Raw genomic sequence first — 26,313 nt, forward strand, 5'->3', positions numbered from 1 at the left:
AGAAAAGAATCGAGAGAAGAACCAAGGGAAGCATTTTAAGCAAAAGGAAATAGTAATATTTATTGCTGCAGAAAGGTCAAGGGAGATAATGATGGAAAGACTTCACTGGGTTTGGTAATTAGGAGTCAGGGGTAAAGTCAGCAGGAGTGGTTGTGTAGTCTGGAGGGACTGGGGCCTGGAGAGGAAAGGGGAGGCAAGGAAATTAAGAAAACTGAACTGTAAAGGAAGGAGAGAAATCAGACAGGACCTAGGCAGAGGACAGAGGGTCTAGGGAGGGACATTGTAGGTTGTGCCTCTAAAAGTGCAAGGCTGTGGTCTACAACATAGACAGGAGAACAGAATCACCTTTCTTTCTTTTTTTAAAAATTTTTTTCACGTCTTTATTGGACGTGAAATGCTTTCCAATGTTGTGTTAGTTTCTGTTGTACAACAGAAGTGAATCAGCTATATGTATACATATATCCCCATATCCTCTCCCTCTTGAGCCTCCCCTCCCTCCCACCCTCCCTATCCCACCCCTCTAGGTGGACACAAAGCACCAAGCTGATCTCCCTGTGCTATGTGGCTGCTTCCCATTAGCTATCTATTTCACATTTGGTAGTGCATATATGTCAGTGTTACTCTCTCACTTCATCCCATCTTCCCTGTCCCCCTTGCCCATTCCCTCAAGTCTGTTCTGTACATCTGCGTCTTTATTCCTGCCCTGCCCCTAGGTTCATCAGTACTGCTTTTTTAAATTCCATATATATGCGTTAGCATACAGTATTTGTTTTTCTCTTTGACTGACTTACTTCACTCTGTATGACAGTCTCTAGGTCCATCCACCTCACTACAAATAACTCAGTTTCGTTCCTTTTTCTGGCTGAAGTAATATTCCATTGTATATATGTGCCACATCTTCTTTATCCATTCATCTGTTGATGGATATATAGGTTGGTTCCATGTCCTGGCTATTGTAAATAGTGATGCAGTGAACATTGTGGTACATGTATCTTTTTGAATGATGGTTTTCTCGGGGTATATGCCCAGTAGTGAGATTGCTGGGTCATATGGTAGTTCTATTTGTAGTTTTTTAAGGAACCTCCATACTGTTCTCCATAGTTGCTGTACCAATTCACATTCCCGCCAACAGTGCCGGAGTGTTCCCTTTTCTCCACACCCTCTCCAGCATTTATCGTTTGTAGATTTTTTGATGATGGCCATTCTGACCAGTGTGAGGTGATACCCCATTGTGGTTTTGATTTGCATTTCTCTAATGATTAGTGATGCTGAGCATCCTTTCATGTGTTTGTTGTCCATCTGTATGTCTTCTTTGGAGAAATGTCTATTTAGGTCTTCCGCCCATTTTTGGATTGGGTTGTTTGTTTTGGTGGTGTTGAGCTGCATGAGCTGCTTGTACATTTTGGAGATTAATCCTTCGTCCATTGTTTCATTTGCAAATATTTTCTCCCATTCTGAGGGTTGTCCTTTCGTCTTGTTTGTGGTTTCTTTTGCTGTGTAAAAGCTTCTAAGTTTCATTAGGTCCCATTTGTTTATTTTTGTTATTATTTCCATTACTCTAGGAGGTGGGTCAAAAAGGATCTTGCTGTGATTTATGTCATGAAGTGTTCTGCCTATGTTTTCCTCTAAGAGTTTGATAGTGCCTGGCCCTACATTTAGGTCTTTAATCCATTTTGAGTATATTTTTGTGTATGGTGTTAGGGTATGTTCTAATTTCATTCTTTTACATGTAGCTGTCCATTTTTCCCAGCACCACTTATTGAAGAGGCTGTCTTCTCTACTGTTTATTCTTGCCTCCTTTGTCAAAGATAAGGTGACCAAATGTGCGTGGGTTTATCTCTGGGCTTTCTATCTTGTTCCATTGATCCATATTTCTGTTTTTGTGCCAGTAGCACCCCTTAGGGGTGGGCGGGGCCTAGGCTCGGGACCCATGCAGCCAGAAAAGACCTTGGGGGCAGGGCCTAAGCAGGGCGAGTTCAAGCATGGGGCGGGGCCTCTGCTTAGGACCTGTGCGGAAGGGGAGTGTGGAGCACCAGAGTGTGGAGTTGCCCAGTTTGGAGGCAAGGTCCTGGGTGAGGGTGTGTGGGTGGGGTTTAGGCCCAGCACATTGGAGGGCGTCTCAGAGGGGGTCTCCGAGTGCAGAGGTAGGGCCCTGGGTGGGGGTGTAGGGGCGGGTCTTGGGCTCTGCGGGAGGCTCCGGGAGGCTCCGAGGGCAGAGGATTAGGTCTGAGAGCCCAACAGGCTCCCCGGTGCCTATGTGGACAGGGAAAGCTCTGGCTGCTTTCCCTTCTGTCCCTCTGCGCCCCTCCACCACCATCCCCCCCCCCAGGGTCTCCCCCATCCCGCTGGACCCCTAACCATGGGTGGGTCCCGCTGGGTGTAGGAACTCCTCCCCTCCCCCAGCCACCCCTCAGGGGTCCGGGTCCCGGAGGTCTGGCCTTTACTGTTGATCCCCCTTCCCTCCCTCCCACTCCCTCAGGACCTGCGCGTTTGGAGGGGGCCTAGGTGGGCAGAGGATCAGGCCTGGGATCTCAACAGACTCCCGGGGGCCCAAGTGGGCAGGGGAAAACTGGCCATGCTCCCTTTTGATCCTCTGCCCTCCCAATGGTCCCCCAATTTCCCCCTTCAGGTGTGGGATCCCTTCCCCTCCCCTAGCTGCCCCTCAGGGGCACCAGTCCTGTCCCGCCTCCACTTCTCCTCCCCCCACACTCCCCCCAATGTACCATGTCCTACCCGGTTGCTGGGGGTTCCTCCCGTCCCCTTATGTATCCGTGGTCCCCCACCGGTGCCCGGTACGTGCCCTAGTTGTGCAGAGATGCGAATTCCACATCCTCATAGTATGCCATGGTGACTCCGCCCCCCCATCGCCTTTCTATGGTACAATTCCTGGCAACTTTGTAAGCCACCCAGAATGCTGGCAGCCATGGGATTCCTACTGGCATTTACTACCTCTTTCTATGCAAAGGTCGTGGGAAAAACACTTCTGTTTACTTTAAACACTTCTACTTTGTCTCTGCCTCTCTCTTCACCCTGCAATCACTTTTAGTTATTTGAAAAGTAAAATGAAAGATTACCACCGTGCGAAGCAGCCTTCATGAAGGTTTACACAGGCACAGGATGTTATTCTAATAACCCCATCTCAGACTCCTTCCCAGTGGCTTCCAGTTTGAAGCAGGTTGCCAAAGAACATTAAAGTAGAAATGAGCAGAGCACACGGCCGCTCCTCTAGAGAGGCATTTCCTGGTGTTTCAACACTTAACTTGTTTGGTAACAAACACCAGGACAGAGTCCTTAACTCTTCACCCATGTAGACCCCTGTCCTAAAGATGACACTGAGAGCAGGGGCAGATGTGAGAAGGCTTACCCACCCCAAGGAAGTTTCAGAGGGAAATTATTACTCGAATGAAGAATTTTAAGCATCATTCGTCCTCCACACCCACACACAAAACCCTTGTCCGTTGCCAATGAGTCAAGGTGCTGCCTTACCGGTAACACAGAGATTTGAACTTGGGGTCCATGAACCTTCTGAAATGGTCTAAAAAGTTGCAAGCCTGCAATTTTTTTAAAAAAAGAATCCTGACTATGGCTTTTATCAGACTTTCAAAGGAGTACACGAGTTCTGTGAAAATAAGAATCGCTGTCTTAACCCGACATACATTCCGGTGCGGAAGCTTCGGCAAATCATCTAAATTCGCTGAGTCTCAGTGATAGGCAGTGATGGTGGTCCCATCTTGAGCATCCGTGGTCCAAAAGACCTGCTGAAGAATGCTGGAGAGATGCCTAATTGATCTGGAGTCATCTTTACGGTTTCCTACAGCTCTCAAACATTCTATGAGAGGTGATTCTTGGTATTCGATTTTTAAAAACAGAAAAGTATGGTCAGATTAAAGCCGGGACACACAATGACTTGCATTTTCCTTTCTTAGATATTGTGTCTTGATCAGAAGCACTTACCAGTCCTCTAAAACCTTAAAGTGTTCAAAACTAGCACTCTCTCTGTCTCTCTATTTTGTTTAAACCAAACCATACTGAAAAGTTTAAACAAACAAGTTAAAACATAAAACAGCTCTGTTGGGATAGTGCGAGGAGTTGGGAATGGAGGTAGGGAAATAGGAGCCTCACCTGGTCACTGTCCCAACACACTTCCTTGAGCTGGTCCCAAAGCCAGAGAAACCCCTAGAAATACTCTCTACAGGAAGAAAACCACTTTCTAAGGGCACAAGAAGAGCACCACTAGATTAAAAACACTGCGATCCTCCTCCAATCTACCCGAGAAGAAACGCAGTAGAGTTTCAAAGGCAAATATTGAGGTCCCCTTCATTAGGCTACACTACTGTGCTGTTCACCAGCAATAGTTTTGCTTCTGTACCTCCAAAAAAATCCTGAAAAACTAGATAACCTCTTGAACCTTTCTAAGTGGAGAGCTAAAATTTTTCATCATAAGTTTTTAAATGAAAGATGGAATTTCCAGTACATTATAAAGATTGGCCTTTTACAATAAATAAATATAACATTATTTCCTAGAATTTATCCAATGGAATAAAATACCATAGTGATCTGACAACACTCATCACTTAAAAAAACATAAACTAGTTTCTAATAATAGGGAATTTTATATTATTCATTTTCTCTTCTTTAATACCTATTTCTATTTCACTTCCTCTACAGAATTTAATTCATTTTTAAGGTTAAAGTATTTTACTGATCACTATATCATACTTCTTTACACAAATAAAAACATAATTAAGTTGAAATGTAAAAGATGCAATTTTCTGAAACCATAAATCTCTGCTAAGTTTTTCACCTTTTTGACTGAGTTACCATGACAATTACTTTTAATACACACTTAAGTAAAATAGCATAAACATACTACAAATTTTGATAAGTAATTTAAACTTCCCTATTTAAAGTGCTGTTGAAGATGCATCTCTACATGAGAAGAGGGGCTTTTTCCCTATTCATGTAACCTTGTGTGAATATTATTTATTGATACAATCAAACAAGTTCAGCATCAATTCTATTCCTAAATTTCGTCTTTTGAGGATTTTTAAGCATTAAGGACTTTTATTCATATGACTAAGTAAATGGAAATGGAAGCTTATTAGAGCAACGTCTCTCAATTCTTTGAATTCCTTCCAAGTTTCATGTCCCAAATTACATAGTGATGTATTATCAACATGTAGTCAATGGTCTAGCATCTGACATCTTAAGTGGGTCTTCATCAAAGCTGATGAAAAGAGAGAAATGGAAACCACTGGACTTGAAACAGATTTGTTACACTATCATTTGAAGCATTCAAGTTGTCAAGATCTAAACCAATATTTTGGATGGTCTCTGTTTGGCACACCCACTGATGTTTTTTACATACAGAGGCAAGGCCTAATGATAAATAAGAGTCAAGTTATAAAAGGTATGATTTCTTTTATCAAATGGGAGAAGGACACATTTGTAGGCAGATTGGTTTTAGGAAAGTGCACATGTTGGAGTTGAGAATCTGAACACAGATTTACTTAAATCCTCCTTGTCTGTGTACCCCTTGGGAAGCCAGGCTCATTCTGGTTTAAAGATTTCTGCTATAGAACCTGGCATGGTACTCTTTGGGTACTGAATAGAAATATGGTACTAATAATAGCTGGTGATATAATACAATCCACAGAGAACTCCATGGGATTAAGTTTCCGCTAAGGGATTATCGCCATACTTCCTGTGCAAATAAACAGCACCATAAATCATAACATTATGATACTCCCAGTGTTTGATAATAGGTCCTGCAGAGGCCAGTTGATCAGTGTCCTAGTTCATAAGAACACAAAATGTGCCTGCTTATTAAAGCCAATATTCCGAAACTCCTAGATGGAAAAGTGCCAGGCTTCTTATACAAAGATAACCCCACTATCTGGGAGACTTGCACTGATCTGTGTGGTATCCACCTCACTGTCTGGTCTGGCTGTAGTCAACAGTGTATATGCACTGTGCACGTGCACACACACACTACCACCACCCACCCTCCCCATACAGCCTACATCATCGATCTCTGGAGCCCAGCTGTGGCAACTGAGAATTTCTATATGGGAAGGGTTTGGGGTAGCAATCTGGCTGGAAGAGCAATAAAGCTTCAGTTGCAAAGCAAACGCGCAATTTTTATGTTGGTGGTTATATTGGGGTAGCTCTGGATGAGTACAGATGCGGCAGCTAGGCTTGGTCACGTCACATTCTATCATCGACAACAACGCAGCATGGATTTGAAAGCCTGGAGGTTTACAAAAGTAAGAAAGTAAAGTGGAAAAAGCTCTTGTTTCAAAGTCAGGCTCTGCTTCTGTCCTTTTGAATGTTACTTTAGACTCTTCAACCTTCAGTATTTTCATGTGTAACATGAGGGTGTTGGATGAACATTTACAGAACTTATTTGTCTAAAAACGCTTTAAAAATATTATTAGATTTGATGAAATCCCAACAGAAGGGAGCTCATGAGAAATCATACTTGCTATAGATCCAAGGGGGATAAGTTTATTATTCATATATTAATAAAAATTATATATGTATGTATATATACATGTATACATTAAGCATTGGATAATACTATAGATATATGCTGAAGTGATAAAGCAAGAAAAGAAAACATAGATCAATAATACAGGATAGACGACATAGCACAGCACAATTAGTTGATGCCCTGTGCATCAAAGTATAGGTCAGACAACTGTATGGATCATGGAGTTTCTGTGTGACTTCTTAGTACTCTTGGGTATGGCATACCAGTTCTTAAAGGGAGATTATTGCATAATAATAATGACAGTGTTTATTTACATAAATATTACAAAATATGTCAGAAAAGCAAATACTAGTGGCACAAAGTAGTTACTCAATAAATATTTGCTGAATGACTGAAGGAATGAATTTTGTCCTGAGCCTTGGTGCAGTGTCCAACTGGGGTAGGACTCAAGCAGAGCAGTGAGAAATAAAAAGGGAGCAGAGGGCTTGAGCCACCCCCGAATGGAAACAGGCAGGATTGTAACTCAATACCATGATTATTAACTAGAATTGTTTGGCCACAGTGATTGCACATGGATACTAAAAGGAAGTTTTCTTTTCTTATTACAGGCCAGCTGCCTAAAAGCCATCTGGAACTGGAGATTTCAGAGAGTGGTCTTCAGAATCACCCAACTCTTTTGCTTCAGTGCCCTCATCGCTGGTAAAGTTTATGCTAACCCTTCACCTGGCCCTCAGTGACTAGGGTGACTTCTCCAAATGGGAGAAGTTAAGGATGGTAGCCGGTTGTTATGAGGCATTAGAAAACAGTTCAAGCCCAGATTCCTGGAGGAAAAGTGCACCCGACACCATCCTATTGGTAGAAAAGGCTTCAGGAAGAACCTACACATATATACCCAGGGCCAACTTATCCATTAGACTCAATAGACACAGGCCCACGTTACTTTTTAGGGACCCGTAAAAATGCTTTAATTTCTTTAAAAATCATCTCCTTCTAGGCCGCCCCAAAATGTTTTAGTGTATAATACTAATATGTTCATCTTTATACCAATGCAGTTATAAAATACAGTTTTTAATATTTTATTATCGAGGAAGGGAACTCCAAAGGCAAAATTGCCTAGAGTCCCTGCAAGCCAATATGCAGCCCTGGTGACATCAGAATAAAGTCTTCAGGGAAAAAAATGCCACAGAGGTGCCTGTGAGGGAGGGACAGACGGAAACGACCCTCTTGTGGGCAGCAGAGAAGAAGGTTGAATAGGAACGTGACTTTATAAACAGGAAATAGAGCCATTTCCAGGTTTGATCGCTTACATTGTACACCTCTTCACATGGGAACTGGCCTCTTCTGGCTGGGGTGGCTCCCACCGGCTAGGATAACAATACCTGGCATCATAATACCCTTTATACCTTTAAGGGGCACATTTTTTATTTCATTTGAGTTCACAAACATCTCTTTAAAAGGCCTGTTTTAAGCCCTGTTTTAACAAGTGAGTAAGCAGAGATGGAGGAAGTAGAGTAATTTATCGAAGGGAAACAGCCCAGAGCAGTGGGATGAAGTGTAAGATTGCAAACCGGGAGGTACCATGAGCCTCTGCCACAAACCTGTTGTGTTTCACCCAACAAGCATGGAGCGAATGCCTGTTAAGTGCCACGCTCTGTGCTTGGTGTTAAGAATCCAGGGGTAAAAAGAGACCACCGTCAGGATTCAAAATCTAGCACATGCGACCCACGTCATATAGACAGATGCTGCAATACCTGGCAGTAGGGGAGGTGGTGACAGAGAAGGGCAGGGTGGGAGCTGAATACTAAGCCCACCTGGAGAAGTCAGGAAAGTAGGGGAGGAAGGTTACCACGCCTAAGCGGGCAGGGCAGCCAGAAAAGCAGCGAGAGCACGTGCAAAGGCATGGAAGTGGGACTTAACGTTTTGCTAAAAAAGTAAATATGGTGGGTGATGAGGCTGGACCAGCAGGTAGGTGCCACATCATAAAGCATCTTACTTTCCCCGTGAAGAGGAAGCACCTGGAGATATGAGGCAGCCATTGAGACATTTTACATGTCATTTACTCTGGGCTTGGGCAGATGATTCAATGTCTCCTCCATTCATAAAAGGAGAAGATTAAATGACCTCTACGGTCCCTTCCAACTCTGGTATCTTATGGTTCCAGCTCTTGAATACCAAGGATCCTCAGAAGAGGACGTTTTCTTATTCCGACTTCATGTATACTTTCAAGTAAAAGATGGAAACCACTCTTTTTCCTTAAAACAACTAGATTAGACATAAAATGGTCATGTTTTTGGTTTTTGTCTTCTAGTCAAACTCATCTGACTACACAGAAGTGTCCTTATGCTCACAATCTCCTTCTCATTAGGGGTGCTAACCTGACCCACACTTTCCTTTCCTTAGAGCTAATTAACCAGAAAGAAGTGGCAGCGTGGACCTATCACTACAGCAACAAATCATATTCATGGAATTATTCCCGGGCCTTCTGCCAGAAGTACTACACGGATTTAGTAGCTATCCAGAATAAAAATGAGATTGCTTACCTCAATGAGGCCATACCTTACTACAGTTCTTACTACTGGATTGGCATCCGAAAGATCAACAATCAATGGACCTGGGTGGGAACCAAAAAGACTCTCACCGAGGAGGCTGAGAACTGGGCTGACAACGAGCCCAACAACAAGAAGAACAATCAGGACTGCGTGGAGATCTACATCAAGAGTTTGTCAGCCCCCGGCAAGTGGAATGATGAGCCCTGTGGGAAAAAAAAGCGGGCACTGTGCTATACAGGTAGGGCCTTCTCTGCTCGGAAATCCGACTGTTTATAAAAAATGCCTTCCCTGGTTCGTTAATATAGCCCCTGAGTCAATAACATTGAGTCTCAAAGTCAGGGACATGAAAACAAAGAGTACACTGTCAATCAAGCAGCATTGTTGAGCACCTTGAAGAATATAAGTTCAGGATTAGAGAAAACTGGCCTTTTGAAGCCAGAAGGAAATGTTAATATCATCTGGTCCACCCTTCTAATTTATAATTGATGAAATAGATGCTCAGGAGATCCGTCTCCTAAAATTTATGTCCAGAGCTTTTTTGTACCACTGTGCCCTAGCATAAGAGACTGTGTAAGTTGAGAGGGAACTTGGCCTTGCCTCTAGGAGATACAGTTGTAACTAATACCTATCGAACACCAGTATGTTCCAGGCATTACTATTAGTTCATGTGTCATTAGTCTATTTAGTATTAGTTGCATGTAGTCCTCATGAGAACCTCATCAATCAGCTCCTTCTACTGCCCTCATTTTGCTGATGAGGGAAAGGCTCAGAGCTATTCAAGAACCTACCCAAGATTCTAAGTTCCTTGATGATGGAGCCAGTTTCAAACTCATGTTTACTCCAAAGGTGGTATTTTTAGCCACATATGCAACCACACTCTTTGCTCAACATTCTCAGGAGGCAATCTGAGAACATGACCAAGGATGACAGTGCTTTACAGATTCCCTTCAACAGCAACATATCTCCAGGTCCATTGGACTTTGGTAGGGGATGAGGGGTGAGGAAAGGGAAGAGGTAACTAAAGGTGAGATCCTGAGTATATTCGATTCTCCACTCTCCAGATTCCAGAGTAAGCAGACCTGCATGAAAGCTTGGTCGTCCTGTGGTCATGCGCCTCGTGCCAGAACTGATTCCATCTTTCTGATGTGGCTTCCCATCCAGAGGAGCCCACCTTGCCCTGGGTGGCATACAAACACTGTAGCTAGGGAGAGTATGGACTGCCCTGGGCAAGAGAGTCCTGAATACTCTAAGCTTCTTCTTCAATAAATCATCTTACAGATGCCACACTCTGCTATATATGTTCTAAATTTGTTAGATTATAAACACGTCCCCTCAGAAGCCCTCAACAATAATGGAACAGAATACAGAGTATAGAGTATCCCCTGAACTTTCTCCCTCTCCTCATACAGCCTCCTAGCTGAGGGGAAACATATCCGTACACGCATTGTCATGTAGTCAGATCTCGTTTTACAAATAACTTATTATTATATTTAATAAATAAAATAATGACCTGTTCTTTATAGGCCAGGACGGACATTATGAGAGTGTTAGCTCATCCTACTGCTCTCTCAGTCAGCTCCCTGCCCTTCCTGGGCTATGCCTCCCTCCAACTGTCCTGATCAGATTATCTTGGCTGCCACGAGATGTTCCAGTATGCCACTGCTTCCCCTCCCCACTCAAACTTCAGCCTCCATTTCTGCAAGACAGTCTTCCTCCATAGAGCTTGCAAGGAAGAAACGAGATTGCAAATTACTGGCCACTCCTCTAGCCTGCAACAATGGCAGGCATCACTAATGGGTACAATTTCACCCGAACGCAGTTGGCTTCCACCTCCAGTAATACAATACTCTAGGCATTGATTGCCATTTTGCCATCCAAGATGTAAAGAATGTAGGGAACCATCAGTCCTCTGTGGGAGATAGATGAGAAATAGATAGGTACACTCCACTGCAACAAAAAAACCAAGCTGGAATAATTCCCTAATGTCAGGATTTCTTAGATCTCAGAACAAGGTGTCAAGGAAAACAAAAAAAAGGTTGATTCATTGAATCACCATTATGTTCTTTCCTGGAGATCCAAGAAATAGACAAGTTACTAACCTGCCTGGAAACCCTGAAATTGGCTGTTCTGAGACCCTGAGGAAGCTACAGTTAGAACAAAATTTTTATGCTCTGAGAGCATAGGGCAGGCAGGTATTACTATAAGGCACTGGTGGGTCAAGGTGAATAGGGTGGAAGACATGGACCGAACTTCTATTTAGGAACTCCTGTTGCTTCCTGCATCTTCTCTTTACCTGGAACCCTTCCCAGTGGTTCAGTGCAGCTTCACCAAACTCACTGGCTGCCATCAGAACTTCCTGCTGTAGAACACTGCATGGCTTATAGAGCTACAGTATCTCAGGGTTAAGAGGGAATATAGAGACCAAGTAGCACAACCTGCTATGTGACATACGGATTTCCTCTTGTGATAGACCCCAATGTAGACCAATGGTTGGCTGGGCTTAGGAAACACCACCAGAAAAGAGTCCAGCCACAGACCGTGCTCCCAGCTATGACCTCATCGATAAAAACACTCTCAGTGCTTTCATGGTATCAATTCTAATACTAATCTACCTCCAAGGGCATAGTGCATACACCCTCAACATGTCTCTTACAGGAAAGAAAATCTGCCCCTTCTCTGTGCTGTCACCCAAGTGGCATAGCCTTAGTGAGGAGGGCCTGGCAGGCCAGTCATCTCTGTACCATCTAAATCTGGCATATTTAGACTTGTGACACAGCTCCCCATAAGGTCATTTGTCCTTGACCATGAGTAGGTCTTAAACATCTCATTCAGATCCTCTGCTCCTCTGCCATGTGGTGTCGGGCATAGACTTAGATCAAAGGTGGAAGAGCTTTGGCCCTAACAGTGGGCAGGTTGGGCTCAAAGAAGTAACTTGCCTGACACCACATAATATTAGGGAGTGGAGCGTGGATTCTGACTATATATGCATGACCCCTGCCACCCCTGGTTCCTAACCTCCATGCTGTGATATCTGTCATAGGAGTTTCCATAATAATACAACTCTATGAACGCTCTTAGTCAAAAGCCACAACTATTTTGTACCACACAGAGGAGTTTCACTGTCTACACATGCATTGGTGGCTCTATTTGTCCCTCTGTGTCCGCACATGGCAACCCCTCTTCAGGCAACACTAAATGCAGCCTCAAATAGAAGCCAGGGAATGCTCCAGCAGGCTCCGACAGTGTCCTTCACAGGGAACAAGCTGGCTCTCCAGGGGATGCTGTGGTTTTTCTGTTGTCTGGCTAGATCAAGCTTACCCAAGTGGGACCGAGTCTGTGACTTGGAATGAGTCCAGCTTTTCTTCACACCTCCTGGGAATGCCCATGACCCTGACCCTTCTGTATCCATGCAGCCTCCTGCCAGGATATGTCCTGCAGCAAGCAAGGAGAGTGCATTGAGACCATCGGAAACTACACCTGCTCCTGTTACCCTGGATTCTATGGGCCAGAATGTGAATACGGTGAGGCCACTATGTTGTTGATAGTATTGTGGTCCTTGGTCTCGTGCTAGAGGCGATGCCAAGGAGAAAATCATGTTGGAGTTGCTCCAGTGAGTAAAGGCCAGTCCTAGGGCCTCTCTCGACCATCTGTCGGTCTGCCTCACTCAAGCTGTCAGAGACACACACTCTGGGTTAAAACACTTTATTCTTAGAGAGAGCACTTCCTCCCCAAATCTCAAAAGGTAAAAGGGAAATGAAAAGGCAGTAAAACAAAGAGAACTCTTTCAGGCTAATTTTGCTTGTTGGGAATAAAAACCAGTGAAAGAATGATTATTTCCCAAGATGCAACCAATACAAAGCTAAAGATGAACAGGTTGGGTTAGAAGTCCAGGGAGATTGGTTTAGGTGGGCTATACAAACAGCTCAGCTTTTAGCAAACCTGACATTGTCTTTCCACCCACAAAGAAAGAAATCAATATTTCGTCCCCACAGTCACAGAGTGTAGCGAATTTGACCTCCCTCAACACATGCTCATGAACTGCAGTCACCCTCTGGGAAACTTCCCTTTCAACACACAGTGCAGCTTCCACTGCGCTGAAGGGTACACGCTGAATGGACCCAGCGAGTTGGAATGTTTGGCTTCTGGAATCTGGACGAATACGCCTCCACAGTGTGTAGGTATGTACACCCAGTTCTTTCCATCTTCACTCACAACTAGAATTTCAGAGGGGAGAACAAGCTTCCCCCATTTAAAAGACAAGGGAAAGGATGGGGATCTACGTTAGATGGGAAATTCTGCTGATGGCTATTACCCGTCAACCAGAGTAACACTAATTTTAATTTTCATGATTTTGTATCTGTGGAGTGAGGTAGTCAGTTTAGCTCTTGATTCTCAGGCAAAAGCAATACAAAAGGGTCCTTCTCCCTTTGTTAATTGCAAAGTGAACAGAGTACAATAATGATTTAGGGGTTCGGTATTATAAATTTGATCACTTTACCTTGCTTCTTTAAAAAGTAAACAACAAAAGGATGCTTGGATCTTTCTAAACAGCTATTGAAAGTACCATTTAACCACCAAAGTTCTTCACCTGCCTGACACTTTGGGAAGATGCAGACAGCTGTTGCAGCATCTCAAAGCTTCCAAGGTGCTAGGCATAATCTAAGGTCTCATGCCATTATTCTGTGGTTGTTTTTAGCTGTCCAGTGCCCACCCCTGAAGTCTCCTGAGCAAGGAAGCATGACCTGTCTCCACTCTGCAAAAGCATTCCAGCACCGGTCCAGCTGCAGCTTCAGTTGCGAAGAGGGATTTGCATTAGTTGGGCCAGAGGTGGTGCAGTGCACAGCCTCGGGGGTGTGGACAGCCCCAGCTCCAGTGTGTCAAGGTGAGTTTCAGGCAGTTGGGGATGTATAATGTCCACTGCAAATGGTTCTGGATGGGAGCACAGATGAAACTGGCTAGCTTATGGAGAAACTGGCCTGAATCACCACAACTTGACTCTCCTTTGACCTACCACTCTGCTAGATTGTGTTCATCTGGGATAGGAAAAGAGTGTCAGGCTCTAGAAAAAAAAAAGAGGCTGATTTTACTACTTATTTTAAACAAAATTTAAAAGTCCTCCTTTCCCCAAAACTCACTGCCCTCAAGCAATTTCAGAACGACCTCATTCATAAATTTCACGTAAGAGGGAAAGGATAGCATCTACATCTGTAAGTAGACACTAGAAGACCTACCAGGACAGGTTTATAGCAGTAAAGGGAATAAAGGACATTAGAAAAAGCTTGAAGGAGTCTTTTATTTTAAAGAGATCTAGGTCACCCTGAAGCCTGGTACTACATACAAGTCTGGACAAACATCACTAGGGTCTCCTGAACCTTACAGATTCCTAGCGCCACCTGGATTTCCAGAGATGGATTCACCATTGCTCTCTAGCTGTGGGCATGGTTTTTCTCCTTCCTTAGTACCTTTCTCTCTGTCCTTGGTTGTTCTCTCCGGCTACGCAGCGTCAGCTCCCGGAAGCCCCTAGCAAAGGAACCCTGGACTGTGTCCATCCCCTCACTGCCTTTGCAATGGCTCCAGCTACAAATTTGAATGTGAACCTGACCATCGAGTGAGGGGCTGGGACACACTCTGCTGCACTGGCCCTGGCTGAGGGACTTCACCCTTGCCAACCTTCGAGGGTAGGATTTTTCATTAGCAGCCCCCAGTGCACCGGGAAGGAGTCACAGCACAGTGGAAAGATCAAGGGCTCTTAACATCAGGATGACCTCCTCCAGGCTCTGGCACTGAAACAGGTTGTTCAGCGTCCGGGAGGCATGGTTTTCTCCTCCATGAAATGAGCTACAGATTGCAAGGAGCTTCAATGAGGATGAAGTATATAAAAAGTATACAATTAAATAGCTTGTATAATGTACCTCGCAGAGAGCCTTTGTTTCTGCCTCTTTTTTCCCTCCCTGCCTCATTGGTGTATAGAAGCTGTGGGTCAGTGTCCTTCCTATACTTCAGATGGAGTCAGAAGAGTGGCTGTTAGGACACAGAGAGAGATTGCTCATCATAGCCCTCAGTGGTAGCCTTTGACGAAGGATCAAAGGAACGCTGCATTGAAAAAGAGGTTGTGACACAATTCTAGGCAGTTAGCTAATACCACAAAACTGAATTCTGTGTAATTGCCTCACACCTTCATCTTATAAAGCAAAAATGGGGACTAGGATATGGGGGAAATTAAATGTTGGATTAGGGAATTCCCGGGAGACCTGGATTATAAACCCAGCTCTACTACTGTCTACATATAAGACCTTAGGGATGTCATTTAAAATTTCTGAACCTCACTTTTCTCATCTGCCAAGTAAGAGAGAAACACTAGAGGGTCTTTGGTTCTTAAATGCCCTGATTCTGTAAAAAACAGAGGTCTAAGGTCACAGTGTACAGGTAATTTTTATACTCTGATAAACTCCAGAAGTATCCTGGAGATGACATGCTTTGTCAAGGAAAAGCAGGAGGAAGCCAGTCTTTATCAGAACTGAGGTCACTCGGGGCCTAATTGTGCTCAGGAACTGACCTTGGGCTGCACTCACTTGGCAATTGAAGTCTGATTAGGATGACATCCTGTGTTCAAGAGACAAGGCTCTTTCAGGATCATTTTATAGGGCTCAGTATTAGAGTGCCAACAATAAGGTACGTTGTTCCAGCTTTTTCCTTAAAAGTCCAGTCTGTTCTATATCTCCTCCTTCCAGATCCAATTTCACAAATATTGCCAATAAATATCTAAAGAGCACCTTCAATGTCCGAAACACTGCCAGGCTCTGGGAATAAAACTCTGGATGAATGACACCAGCCTCAAGGAGATTGCCGTCTAAGGGGAGGGGCAGAATTACAATAATGCATGAACAGCTCAAGAACAGGGGCTGTGGGAGCACACTGGAAGAGCTTCTAGCCCAAGCTGGGGTGGGCAGGGAAGGCTTCTTAAGGAAAGTGAAGTCTAAGCTGAGACTTGAAGGGCAGGTGAGTGATCCAGGTAAACAGAGGCATGGCAAGGTGTTCCCGGCAGATACCTCTTTTCGAAAAAGGAGGATTTAGGGTTCTGCATGTACTGACGATGTGGGTCGAAAAGATGGAGCATCTCTCAAGGGGCTCTTCTGAGAAAGAATTGAGCCCTTCTACTGCCCAGTGTCAGACAATCACTTTTTCCGTTTAGCCATTGCCTGTGAGCCTCTGGAGAGTCCTGTCCACGGAAGCATGGATTGCTCCCTGTCTTCGAGAGCATTTCAGTACAACAGCAACTGTAGCTTTCACTGTGCTAAGGGTTTCACACTGAGAGGAGCTGACACAGTTCGATGTGCTGATCTGGGACAGTGGACAGCGCCAGCCCCAGTCTGTCAAGGTACTGTGATAGCATAACGTTGCTTCCCTGCCTCTCAGCTTACTAAAGGCATCAGCATGTGCATTTAGTTCTGTCATTCATTTATTATTCAAACATTCACTAAGACTCTATTATGTGCCAGGCCCTTTGTGTGGCCACTCGGGATGAAGTGGTGAGTGAGGGCAGTCTTAGGCATGTGTTCATCACAGTATCCTGAAACGCAAGGCGAGGGCTGCATGGACTGACATGGATGTCGTGAGTTGGCATGAAGGAGGGGGGGCTGGGAGGAAGGAATTATGCATGAGGAACAGCATGGAACAGTGGAAGGGTAATGACAAGACATTTAGTCCAGTTCTGTCATTTCCTGGCAACAAGCTTTTGGTCTCTCTAAAACTCAGTGTCACCTGCAAAATAAGAGTACTATTATCTCCCTTACCCGCCTCACTAGTGGTTGTGGATTAGTGTGTGTAAATGCAAGCTTAAAAATGCTACGAGGGACTTCCCTTGTGGCACAGTGGTTAAGAGTCCATCTGCCAATGCAGGGGACACAGGTTCCATTTCTGGTCCGGGAAGATGCCACAGAGTAACTAAATCTGTGAGCCACAACTACTGAGCCCGCACACCACAACTACTGAAGCCTGGGCGCCTAGAGCCCATGCTCCACAACGAAGAGTAGCCCCCGCTCGTTGCAACTGAAGAAAGGCTGCGCACAGCAACGAAGACCCAACGCAGCCAAAAATAAATAAAATAAAATAATACATTTATTTAAAAAACTGCTATGAGCTTTACAAATGTAGGTAAAATAATGATCATAACATTACCTTGTAAATCATATGTCTCTGATCTGATTTTACAAAGTGATCTCCTTTAAATAGTTCATGTTCTCAATATTTTGCTCTTGAAGAACTGAGATATAGGGAAATCACGAAGATTTTTTTTTTTTTTACAAGAGGTACCCCACACAGAATTTATGCCCCAGGAATGAAAATATTGGCATTTCATGTGAGATCCCAAGCAATTTATGTGAACCCTGGGTCTAAGTATACCTGATTTTAAAATGAGGCAGTGGTTTGAAAGCAGTGTCTTGAAGAGAGATGCATACACCCATGTTCATAGCAGCATTATTCATAACAGTTAAAATGTGGAAGCAACCCAAGTGTCCATCATAGATGAATGGATAAGAAAAACGTGGTATATACATACATACAATGGAATATTATTCAGCCTTAAAAAGGAAGGAAATTCTGACATATGCTACAACATGGATGAATCTCAAGGACGTTATGCTGAGTGTAGTAAGCCAATCACAAAAAGACAAGTACTGAATGATTCCACATATAGGAGGTACTTAGAGTAGTTCAGAATCACTGAGACAGAAAGTGGAATGGTTGTTGCTGGGGCCTAGAGGAGGAATAGGTAGTTGCTGTTAAGTGTTCTGAAGACGGATGGTGGTGATAGTTGCACAAATATATGAATGTACTTAATCCCACTGGAATGTACACTTAGAAATGGTTAAGTGGTAAAAGATAAGTTTTATGCTATGTGTATTTTACTACAGTTAAACAATTGAAAAAAAAAGTGAGGCAGTAGAGGAATAGATCATCATACAACGTGATGGTGACGCTTAGCGAGGGGAATGGGATGTACTGGGAAGGTATTGTCTGAGAGACAAAGACACAGAGAGCCCTTTGACATGCTTGAAAGGAGAGGGTCTTTAGGGGTCACTGGAGACATTCTTGTCTCCAGTCAGGTAAATGTCTAATCACCCAAAAGAGAGAATTGACTGTTCTCTTAAGCATCTAGGTATGTGGTTTCAATAACTCCCCTGGTAGGCCTTCCTAGCGTTTTCCACTCTGACATTCTGCATCTGATGCATAGCTATAATGATTTTAAGATTACTACTACTGCTGCTACTACTGCTGCTGCTACTACTACTATTAGTAATAATAATAATAGATAATATTTATTGAGCATTTTAGTCGAACTCCATGAGGTAGTTAAAACTATTGCTCCCCTTTTAAAAATGAGAAAAGACTTAATATATATAGAATACATGTGTTCTCTCCATTTATGGCCATCTGCATTATATGATTGAGATCACGGCGTGTATATAATTTTTATCCTGCTTTTTCACTTGACATTGTGCATTGAGACACCTCCCATATCTTTCCAAGGTGAAATATATCATATTCCTTTCATGGATCCACGATAGTTAATTTTCGGCCTCTAATTAGTGGCATTTGTGTTCATTTTCGATATTTTGCTCTCACAAATAATATCATGATAAAAATTCTCTGAACTGATTTTTGATATGCATCTTGTTACATACTTAGCATAGATTCTTGGGTCCAAAAGTACGATATTTTTAAAACTATGAATACATATTGCCAAATGCTTAACGATGGCTCAACATTTCCTCCTAAAGTCCTTCATGTGGCATTGGGATTATATGACACTTTTCTCGTCCTCCAGGTTAAACATGCCCAATTCAGAAATCCCGCTTGTTGGCACTAGAAAGAGTTAAGGGGTGGAAATCAATGAGTACTTGTTTATTACTTTCCTCACTCCCTTACTTTCTCACTTCCTCACTCCTTAGCGTTGCAGTGCCAGTATCTTCCAGCCTCAAACAAGGCCCAGGTGAACTGCTCCCATCCCTTTGGTGCCTTTAGGTACCAGTCGACCTGCAGCTTCACCTGTGATGAGGGCTTTCTCCTGGTGGGAGCAAGTGTGCTGCAATGCTTGGATACAGGGAACTGGAATGCTCCTTTTCCAGAATGCCAAGGTAAAATGAATTCTTTCCAGTGTCTTGGAAATAAACTGTAGGCTTATTTTAAAAAGCTGTATTTCAAAGGTGGTAACTGTCTAGGGGACAGAAACTTGACATGGACTGGAAAATGAATAAACACTGTCATCACGTAACCCAGGGATCCAAAATGCAAATGCCTTCAGGGGCTAGGCAGGTACCACAAGCGACAGGATGTCTGGCAACAGGAAGGTGGCAGGGGGGTGTGATGGTGGCCTGGTGCCAGCTCTGTCCTGGGGCCTTTCCCAGGACATGAAGGCTCCTATCATGAACCAGGTGGACTGTTCTCCCTTGGCTGAAGATAGTATCTGGAAAGAAGGCCAGAGGGAAGAGCTAGCCTCAGGATGGCTGTTCCAAGACTGACCTGGCTCTTCTCTCCTAGGAACCACGGAGTACAATGTTGGAATGGGGGGTAGCTCCCGGGTTTAATAGTGGAATGGGAGGGGCAGAATTTACAGGTGCCTGGCTGCAAACATCCTCCAAGATCTGTGTTAAGACTGGAGAAATCCACTTAGGATAAAGTGAAGACTGATGAAAAGAGGAAGAAACTAATCTGTACATGCAAAAGGTCAACAGGACTCTCAGAAGAAACAAAGTATATATATATTCAGCATAAGCATATTTGTCTGCATTACACTTGATATAAAGTAAAGGCAGTTATTGTGTGGAATAGAACTGTTTTAATCATCTGCGTTTAGGAACTGAAGGACAGATGTACGCTTTTTATACTCCCCATTCCTTTTTCTACTCCGTGTATCCAATTATTTACTTATATTTATGGCAAATACTGCTTTTTAAAAAATAACATTTTTATTTATAAAAGCTACAGAAAAATAAGGAAATAGAGAAACAAAAAATTCCTCTTAAATACCTCCCCCAAATACCCAACCCTAAAACAGATACTGGTTATGTTTCTCCCTTCTTGTATGAATTCTTCCAATATTTTCCCACTTTTTCTTCCATGTGATTAGTATTTTTATGATGCATATATATACAATTTTAATAATAAAATTAGGTAGGTAAAATACCAGCCAATTCTGCATTGTTTGCCTTTGCTTTTCACTTCGTACCCACTTCCAACAGGAGTGAAAGCAGGCAGAAACATGTTTTTAATAAAAAGGAAACCACTTGCTATTCAGGTCACACACAAGCACACACATGCACACACACGTACACACTACTGTTAAGTTAGGTCAACAGTGAGTGAATGAACGAACGAACGAACGAAGGGGCTGACCAACTCAATAGAACTGCATGTCCTTTAGCCCCAGGCACAAGAGAGCATGGCAAGCCACAGGGGCTAGGGATGGGCACACCTTCTGAGCTGGGTCTGCAGAGACCAAGGTGAGGCTTGTGGCCTTGGCTCTTCAGCTGTCACCTGGGCTGCACTGAAGGCTGAATATACTACAAAGTCCACACAGCTTTGGGGAAGAACTTGGAGTCCCTGAGGAGGGTGTTACAATGCTTAGCACCCTTCCGCACAACCCTGGGCTGTTCAGGGCACAGATTGCAGTTCATTGCCCCACACTGGCCCATCTGTGGGTGTTTCACAGCAAGGAGGCTCACGCTCACCATGGCTTCCTGTGACCTTCCACTTCCCTTCCGCTTTTAGTTCTTTGTTTACTCTGACTGAACTTTCTCCTCTTGTTGCCGGGCAAGCATCAAGTGAAATACCCGAATGCGGTCTGTGCAGGAAGGTACCACGAGGCTTGCACTCACAAGCTGTTGTAATGCTCTTGAGAGGGTGTTCTCAATTTCCCTTTGCAAGGTCCCCCTTGCCCCTGTATCCCCACCCGAGCTATCAGAAGGCAAGGCCACAAAAGAGCTGCAAACGGACTCATGGTACCAACACCCTCCCAATTTGTCCTTACGGTTTATAGGCTGCTTGACTTGCCTGCTCTCCCTTACCCACCACTCCCACACTGAATACAGAAAGACTTTTCGAGTGGCAGAAAAGAACTAGGTCTTTCGACCAAGGGATGAGATTGGGAGGTTGGGGGTGAAATGTAGCTGGAAAGGAGAAGGGAGGAAGGGAAGAGAGAGAAAGAGAAATAGAAAATGCTCTCAAGACCTCAAGCAGTTCAAATCAGTGGAAATGGCCCTAGGTTCATCCACACCACCACTGTCTCTGGTCTAAAACCATACACTACCCAATCAGGCCAAACAGTGAAGAAGAAACACCCGAAACCATGTGTTCTCTTAGCCTTTAGCCTTCATTTTTTAACGCCAATACGTTTAATCTGAGTTTTATTTCACTAATTGGCTGAGGGACATCTTGGCAGCCATTAACATTTGCATACAGAGTGTTTTCACTTTTTAGCCTTGTAAAAATCCTGGGAGCTATTTAATGCTATTCTCCACATTTTAAAGGTGAACATATTGAGGTTCAGAGAGGTTAAGTGACTTGCCAATAGTCACAGAGCATGATCTCCAACCAAATCAAGTCCTCTAGCACCACAAACTCCACATGGATAAGCTGTGGCAAAGCACTGTGAGATCTTATTTACTGTTTTTTATAGGTGAACAAGTAGTGCCATCTGGGGCTGGTCATTGTAGGATGAGACTGGTGGGAAGAGCATCTGCAGATGGCCAGTTACATTATGTGCCTACTTTGTGTCATGATTGTTAAAATATTTTTTAATTTAATTTTGCCTATGATTTAGTTAACTTATTATTTTGTATAACTGAGGATCCCTGCAAGGCAAGGATTGTTTTTTCTCCCATTTCATAGATGAAGCAACTGAGATTCAGAAAGCTTATTGTCCAGAGATTCATTGCTAGTAAGTAACAGAGGCAGGCTTTGGACCCAGATTCTTTCCACCACTTGGTTGGGGGAAGGAACTTCTGGAAGGGGAAAGAGTATTTTACTCCATTTCCCTATTTCCAATCACTTGTCATTGTTTTATGGCAAGGTGATTAGGTCTATCTCTGAAGAAGGTATCAAGGAAGCAGCCAGTCCTTCTCCTGTCCAGGGGCAACTAACATGAGCTGCGTCACTATCTTTCCCAACAAAGAACCAACTCCCTTTTAAATCACCTCTAAAGCTCTTTGGCGGTGAGCATTTCAGGATACCAGTCCACTGTCAACTGCTGCTATTTCACACGTACAAGACTTCTACCGGGTGACAAAGCACCATGAAATTCAAACAATCATTTCTAACCCCATGCTGCCCCGGTATGTTAAGGACGGACGGACACACACACACACACACACACTGATTTAAGTTGCTGTGTTCTAAAACAACCTCCTCTCTCCTCCTCGGCCATGCCCACGGCAGCCGTTACCTGCGCACCTCTCCCAAACCCTCAGAATGGAACAAAGACCTGTGTCCAGCCTCTTGGAGATTCCAGTTATAAGACCACATGCCAGTTCACCTGTGATGAGGGATTCTCTTTATCTGGACCGGAAAGATTGGACTGTACTCCATCTGGACGCTGGACAGATTCCCCACCAACGTGTGACGGTAGGACCACGGGTCTATCCTCTCTTACAGCTTCTCAAGTAACCGTGTAGAATGAAGGATCATCAGCAATTCATGTAAACCTGTTCCTAAGCTAAAGGAAGGTTTCTCCACAAAGCATAATGATCTAGACCAAAAGCTTTTCTCTCTCTCTCTGAATATTCTTTTTTTTTAATATAACTTTATTTGCTGCATTGGGTTTTTATCGTTGCGCACGGGCATTCTTTAGTCATGGCAAATGGGGGTTACTCTTCGTTGCGGTGCGCGGGCTTCTCGCTGCGGTGGCTTCTCTTGTTGCAGAGCATGGGCTCTAGGTGCACGGGCTTCAGTAGTTGTGGCTCGCAGGATCAGTAGTTGTGGCTCGCGGGCTCTAGAGCTCAGGCAGTAGTTGTGGCGCACGGGCTTAGTTGCTCTGCGGCGTGTGGGATCTTCCCGGACCAGGGCTTGAACCCATGTCCCCTACATTGGCACATGGATTCTTAACCACTGCGCCACCAGGAAAGTCTTCTCTGAATAGTCTTATAATAATAATTTTAAACATTTCATAGTTTTATAACGTGTTTTAGTGTCACTGCGATATTTGATGTTTATTACAATTCTAAAATAATGAGGACAGGCAGTATTGTCTCTATTTTACAGATGAGAAAATAGAGGCTCAGAGATTATGTAACTTGTCAAAATTCACACTATTAGTAAGTGATGAAGTTCAGCTATGTGACTGGGACTTTTACTTCATCATAAAGAATTTTTCTACTACGCTCTTACTCATTCATTCCCACATCCACCTTTGCTGAGCACTACTAAGCCCCAGACACTGAGCTTACTCAGGGGTGGATGTGATTTCATCCCAACCCCTCAAGGATCTCACAGTTTAACTATTGGTGTATGTTTCTCCTCGCTCAACTTCTATATGGATTAGGAGCTCCTTGAGGGCAGCAACTGTGCCGCATTCACCTTTGTATTTCCTGCAGCAACTAGACGGAAAAAAAAGTAGGTGTGTGACAAGTATCTGTTGAATCGAAGCTTATCATTTACTGGTTAAATTTATTCAAGCTCAGGCCCTATTGACAATGAATTAGTAGATCCTCAAAGGCAAGGGTCTTTGATTCCCCCGAAACATCTGACTGACACCTACCTAGTATATAGTATACTCTAAAATAGAAGTTGATGAATTGATTAATTTATAGCTCACGTTTACTTTCAAAAGTTGCCATTGTTCTATTGTTCTGTGTACTATACCAGCAGTAATAGCTCATTTTTATTGCTTGTGTAAATAAGTACCAGCTATTTCATATGCATTTTTGCATTCAGTCCACGCAACTATCCTTAACATGGTTGTCACTCTCCCCGTTTTAAAGATGAGGAAATGGAAGATAAATAGCTGGCAGAGATCTAATAGATAGGAAGTAAGGAGCTAGGATTCAAGCCCAGGTCTAGCCTGATTACAGGGCCAGAGCTCTTACCACAACACTACACTACACTGCCACACAGTGGCAGGTTTCTAAATCCCGGGTCAGTCACTTGTAAATTTACTCTTTTCCACTGCTCTTGTCTAGTTGCCGAAATGAGTGATCAAATGAGAGAATGAGAGGGATCAAATGAGAAAATATGTTGATAGAAATCTATTCGTGAAAAGAGCTAAATACTTATTCCTTCTCGTGGAATGAGCACTAGATTAATATCCAAAGAAGACCTGTATTGCTCTTCCATGGAGCCATGGACCATGTAAATCACGCCACACCCTTGATTTTCTCAATTCCAAAAGGAGAGGAGTGGACAAGATCAACTCTGAGGTCTCCGTATGCTAACACATATAAATGGAATCTTTAAAAAAAATGGTTCTAATGAACCTAGGGACAGGACAGGAATAAAGCCGCAGACATACAGAATGGACTTGTGGACACGGCGGGGAGGGGAGGCTGTGATGAGGTGAGAGAGTGGCATGGACATATATCCACTACCAAATGTAAAATAGATAGCTAGTGGGAAGCAGCCGCATAGCACAGGGAGATCAGCTCGGTGCTTTGTGACCACCTAGAGGGGTGGGATAGGGAGGGTGGGAGGGAGACGCAAGAGGGAGAGGGTATAGGGATATATGTACACATACAGCTTATTCACTTTGCTACACAGCAGAAACTAACACAACATTTTAAAGCGATTATACTCCAATAACGATGTAAAAAAACAACAACAACTCTGAGGTCTCTTCCCTGGACACGAATTCTGTAGACTAAAGGACATAAAATGCTATCACCCGCTGTTAAAAAGATACACTACAAGCCACCGGAGGAATCTAGAACATTCATGGCTGATATCATTAGGGCTTCGTCACTTATTTCTCAATCACTCGTTTGTTTATTCCATGGGCATCTATCATAAGCTCTGTTTTTCCACATTCTGTTTTAAAGCTAAAGAATAAAACATCCCTAAGAAACATCTCACTAAAGTTTAAATCATATATGCAATCAGCATGGTTGTTAAATCTGTAATCTCTGAAGCCCCCACTTCCCCTCACTCCTTGCCACCTCCTTTTCTCCACACGAGGTGGCCTTTGCCCACCACCCTTCAGGCCTAGCCCTGCCCAGTGTCTAGAACCAAACTTGACCAGGGGCAGCAGCTTTCGTCAACTATGGGCTTTGGAACTGTCAACCCTGTGTGCCCCTGATCGTTAGCTCTGGCTTTGGTACCTGTGTTTCCACCTCATTCTCTAAATGTATTCTCTAGATTCAGGCACATAGTTCCTCTTCTTTGCCCATATGCCTGAGTCCATGAATTGTTAACCCTTCAGCACTGACCCTTGATTGTTCACATGGTCTTTTTCAGAGTCCTGGGCTATGTCATAGGGGCTTGAGGGCCAGCAAATAAGGAGGGGTGGTGTGGCAGGTGCAATGCTGAGTCTCTTGCTTCACAGCACCATGTGAGGTTCCATTTTTTGAGTAGGTCCACAGATATTTCCCTTTTAGTTAGAATGCCAGTTTCCTGGTCTCTCTAGGACCTGAGCTCTGCCTGTATTTTCCAGTCTCCTCCTAGCCTTTGCCCGCCCCCCGCAAGGACCTGAATTCCTTTCCCTGAACCTAAGCAGTGCTGAATTGCTTATATCCGGTTTCTGTGTCCCCCGTGTCACCACCTGTGGAGCCACTATCCTGACACAGATTACTGTTTTCCCAGTCACTTTGTCATTGGCCCTCTGGAGACCATGTTTGGCTGCTGGATCCAACTGCTAATGACCAACCTCACCTTGACGGGGAGGGATGGGTCCTGGTTTCAAATCCCAATCCTAGCTCTGCCCTTCTGCCACATCCTTGCTCATCCAAGTTCTAAAATATAGCAAACTGGTACCCTCTAAGCTCTGGCCTGTTTTATTTCTCCACTCCCCCAACATTTCTCTGACTCCATGAAGATTCCTAGCCTTTATTTTTAAAATTTGAGTTTAGAACAGCCAACTCAATTAAATTTATTATTTATGATACATCTTCTTTCCAAAAAATTCTTGACAAAACTGTATCCAACTCAAGTAAAAAGAGATAATACAAAGAAACAGAGAATTAACTAAATATGTCATAAGATAATAATAGAGTGCTGATGATCCCAATAGTTCATGAAGTCACAGGCAATCATGTACAGCTACTTCATGGATTACAGAAAAATATC

General features: G+C 43.7%; 1 protein-coding gene across 2 annotated transcripts in view; it reads left to right on the top strand.

The window, feature by feature from the left end:
* The window catches only part of SELP (selectin P), a 56,427-nt gene that overhangs the window by 19,205 nt on the left and 10,909 nt on the right, over positions 1–26,313 (top strand). For both annotated transcript variants that reach the window (XM_027086375.1, XM_027086376.1), the window contains 8 exons: positions 7,102–7,192; positions 8,894–9,280; positions 12,456–12,563; positions 13,035–13,220; positions 13,739–13,924; positions 16,235–16,420; positions 18,996–19,181; positions 22,480–22,665. In XM_027086375.1, coding sequence (XP_026942176.1) covers positions 7,102–7,192; positions 8,894–9,280; positions 12,456–12,563; positions 13,035–13,220; positions 13,739–13,924; positions 16,235–16,420; positions 18,996–19,181; positions 22,480–22,665 — 1,516 coding nt within the window. The remainder of the gene's footprint in view (positions 1–7,101; positions 7,193–8,893; positions 9,281–12,455; positions 12,564–13,034; positions 13,221–13,738; positions 13,925–16,234; positions 16,421–18,995; positions 19,182–22,479; positions 22,666–26,313) is intronic.

This window comes from Aethalodelphis obliquidens, unplaced genomic scaffold, assembly GCF_003676395.1.
Source record: "Aethalodelphis obliquidens isolate GAN/ISIS:26980383/991018 unplaced genomic scaffold, ASM367639v1 scaffold55, whole genome shotgun sequence".
Classification (NCBI taxonomy): Eukaryota; Metazoa; Chordata; class Mammalia; order Artiodactyla; family Delphinidae; genus Aethalodelphis; species Aethalodelphis obliquidens.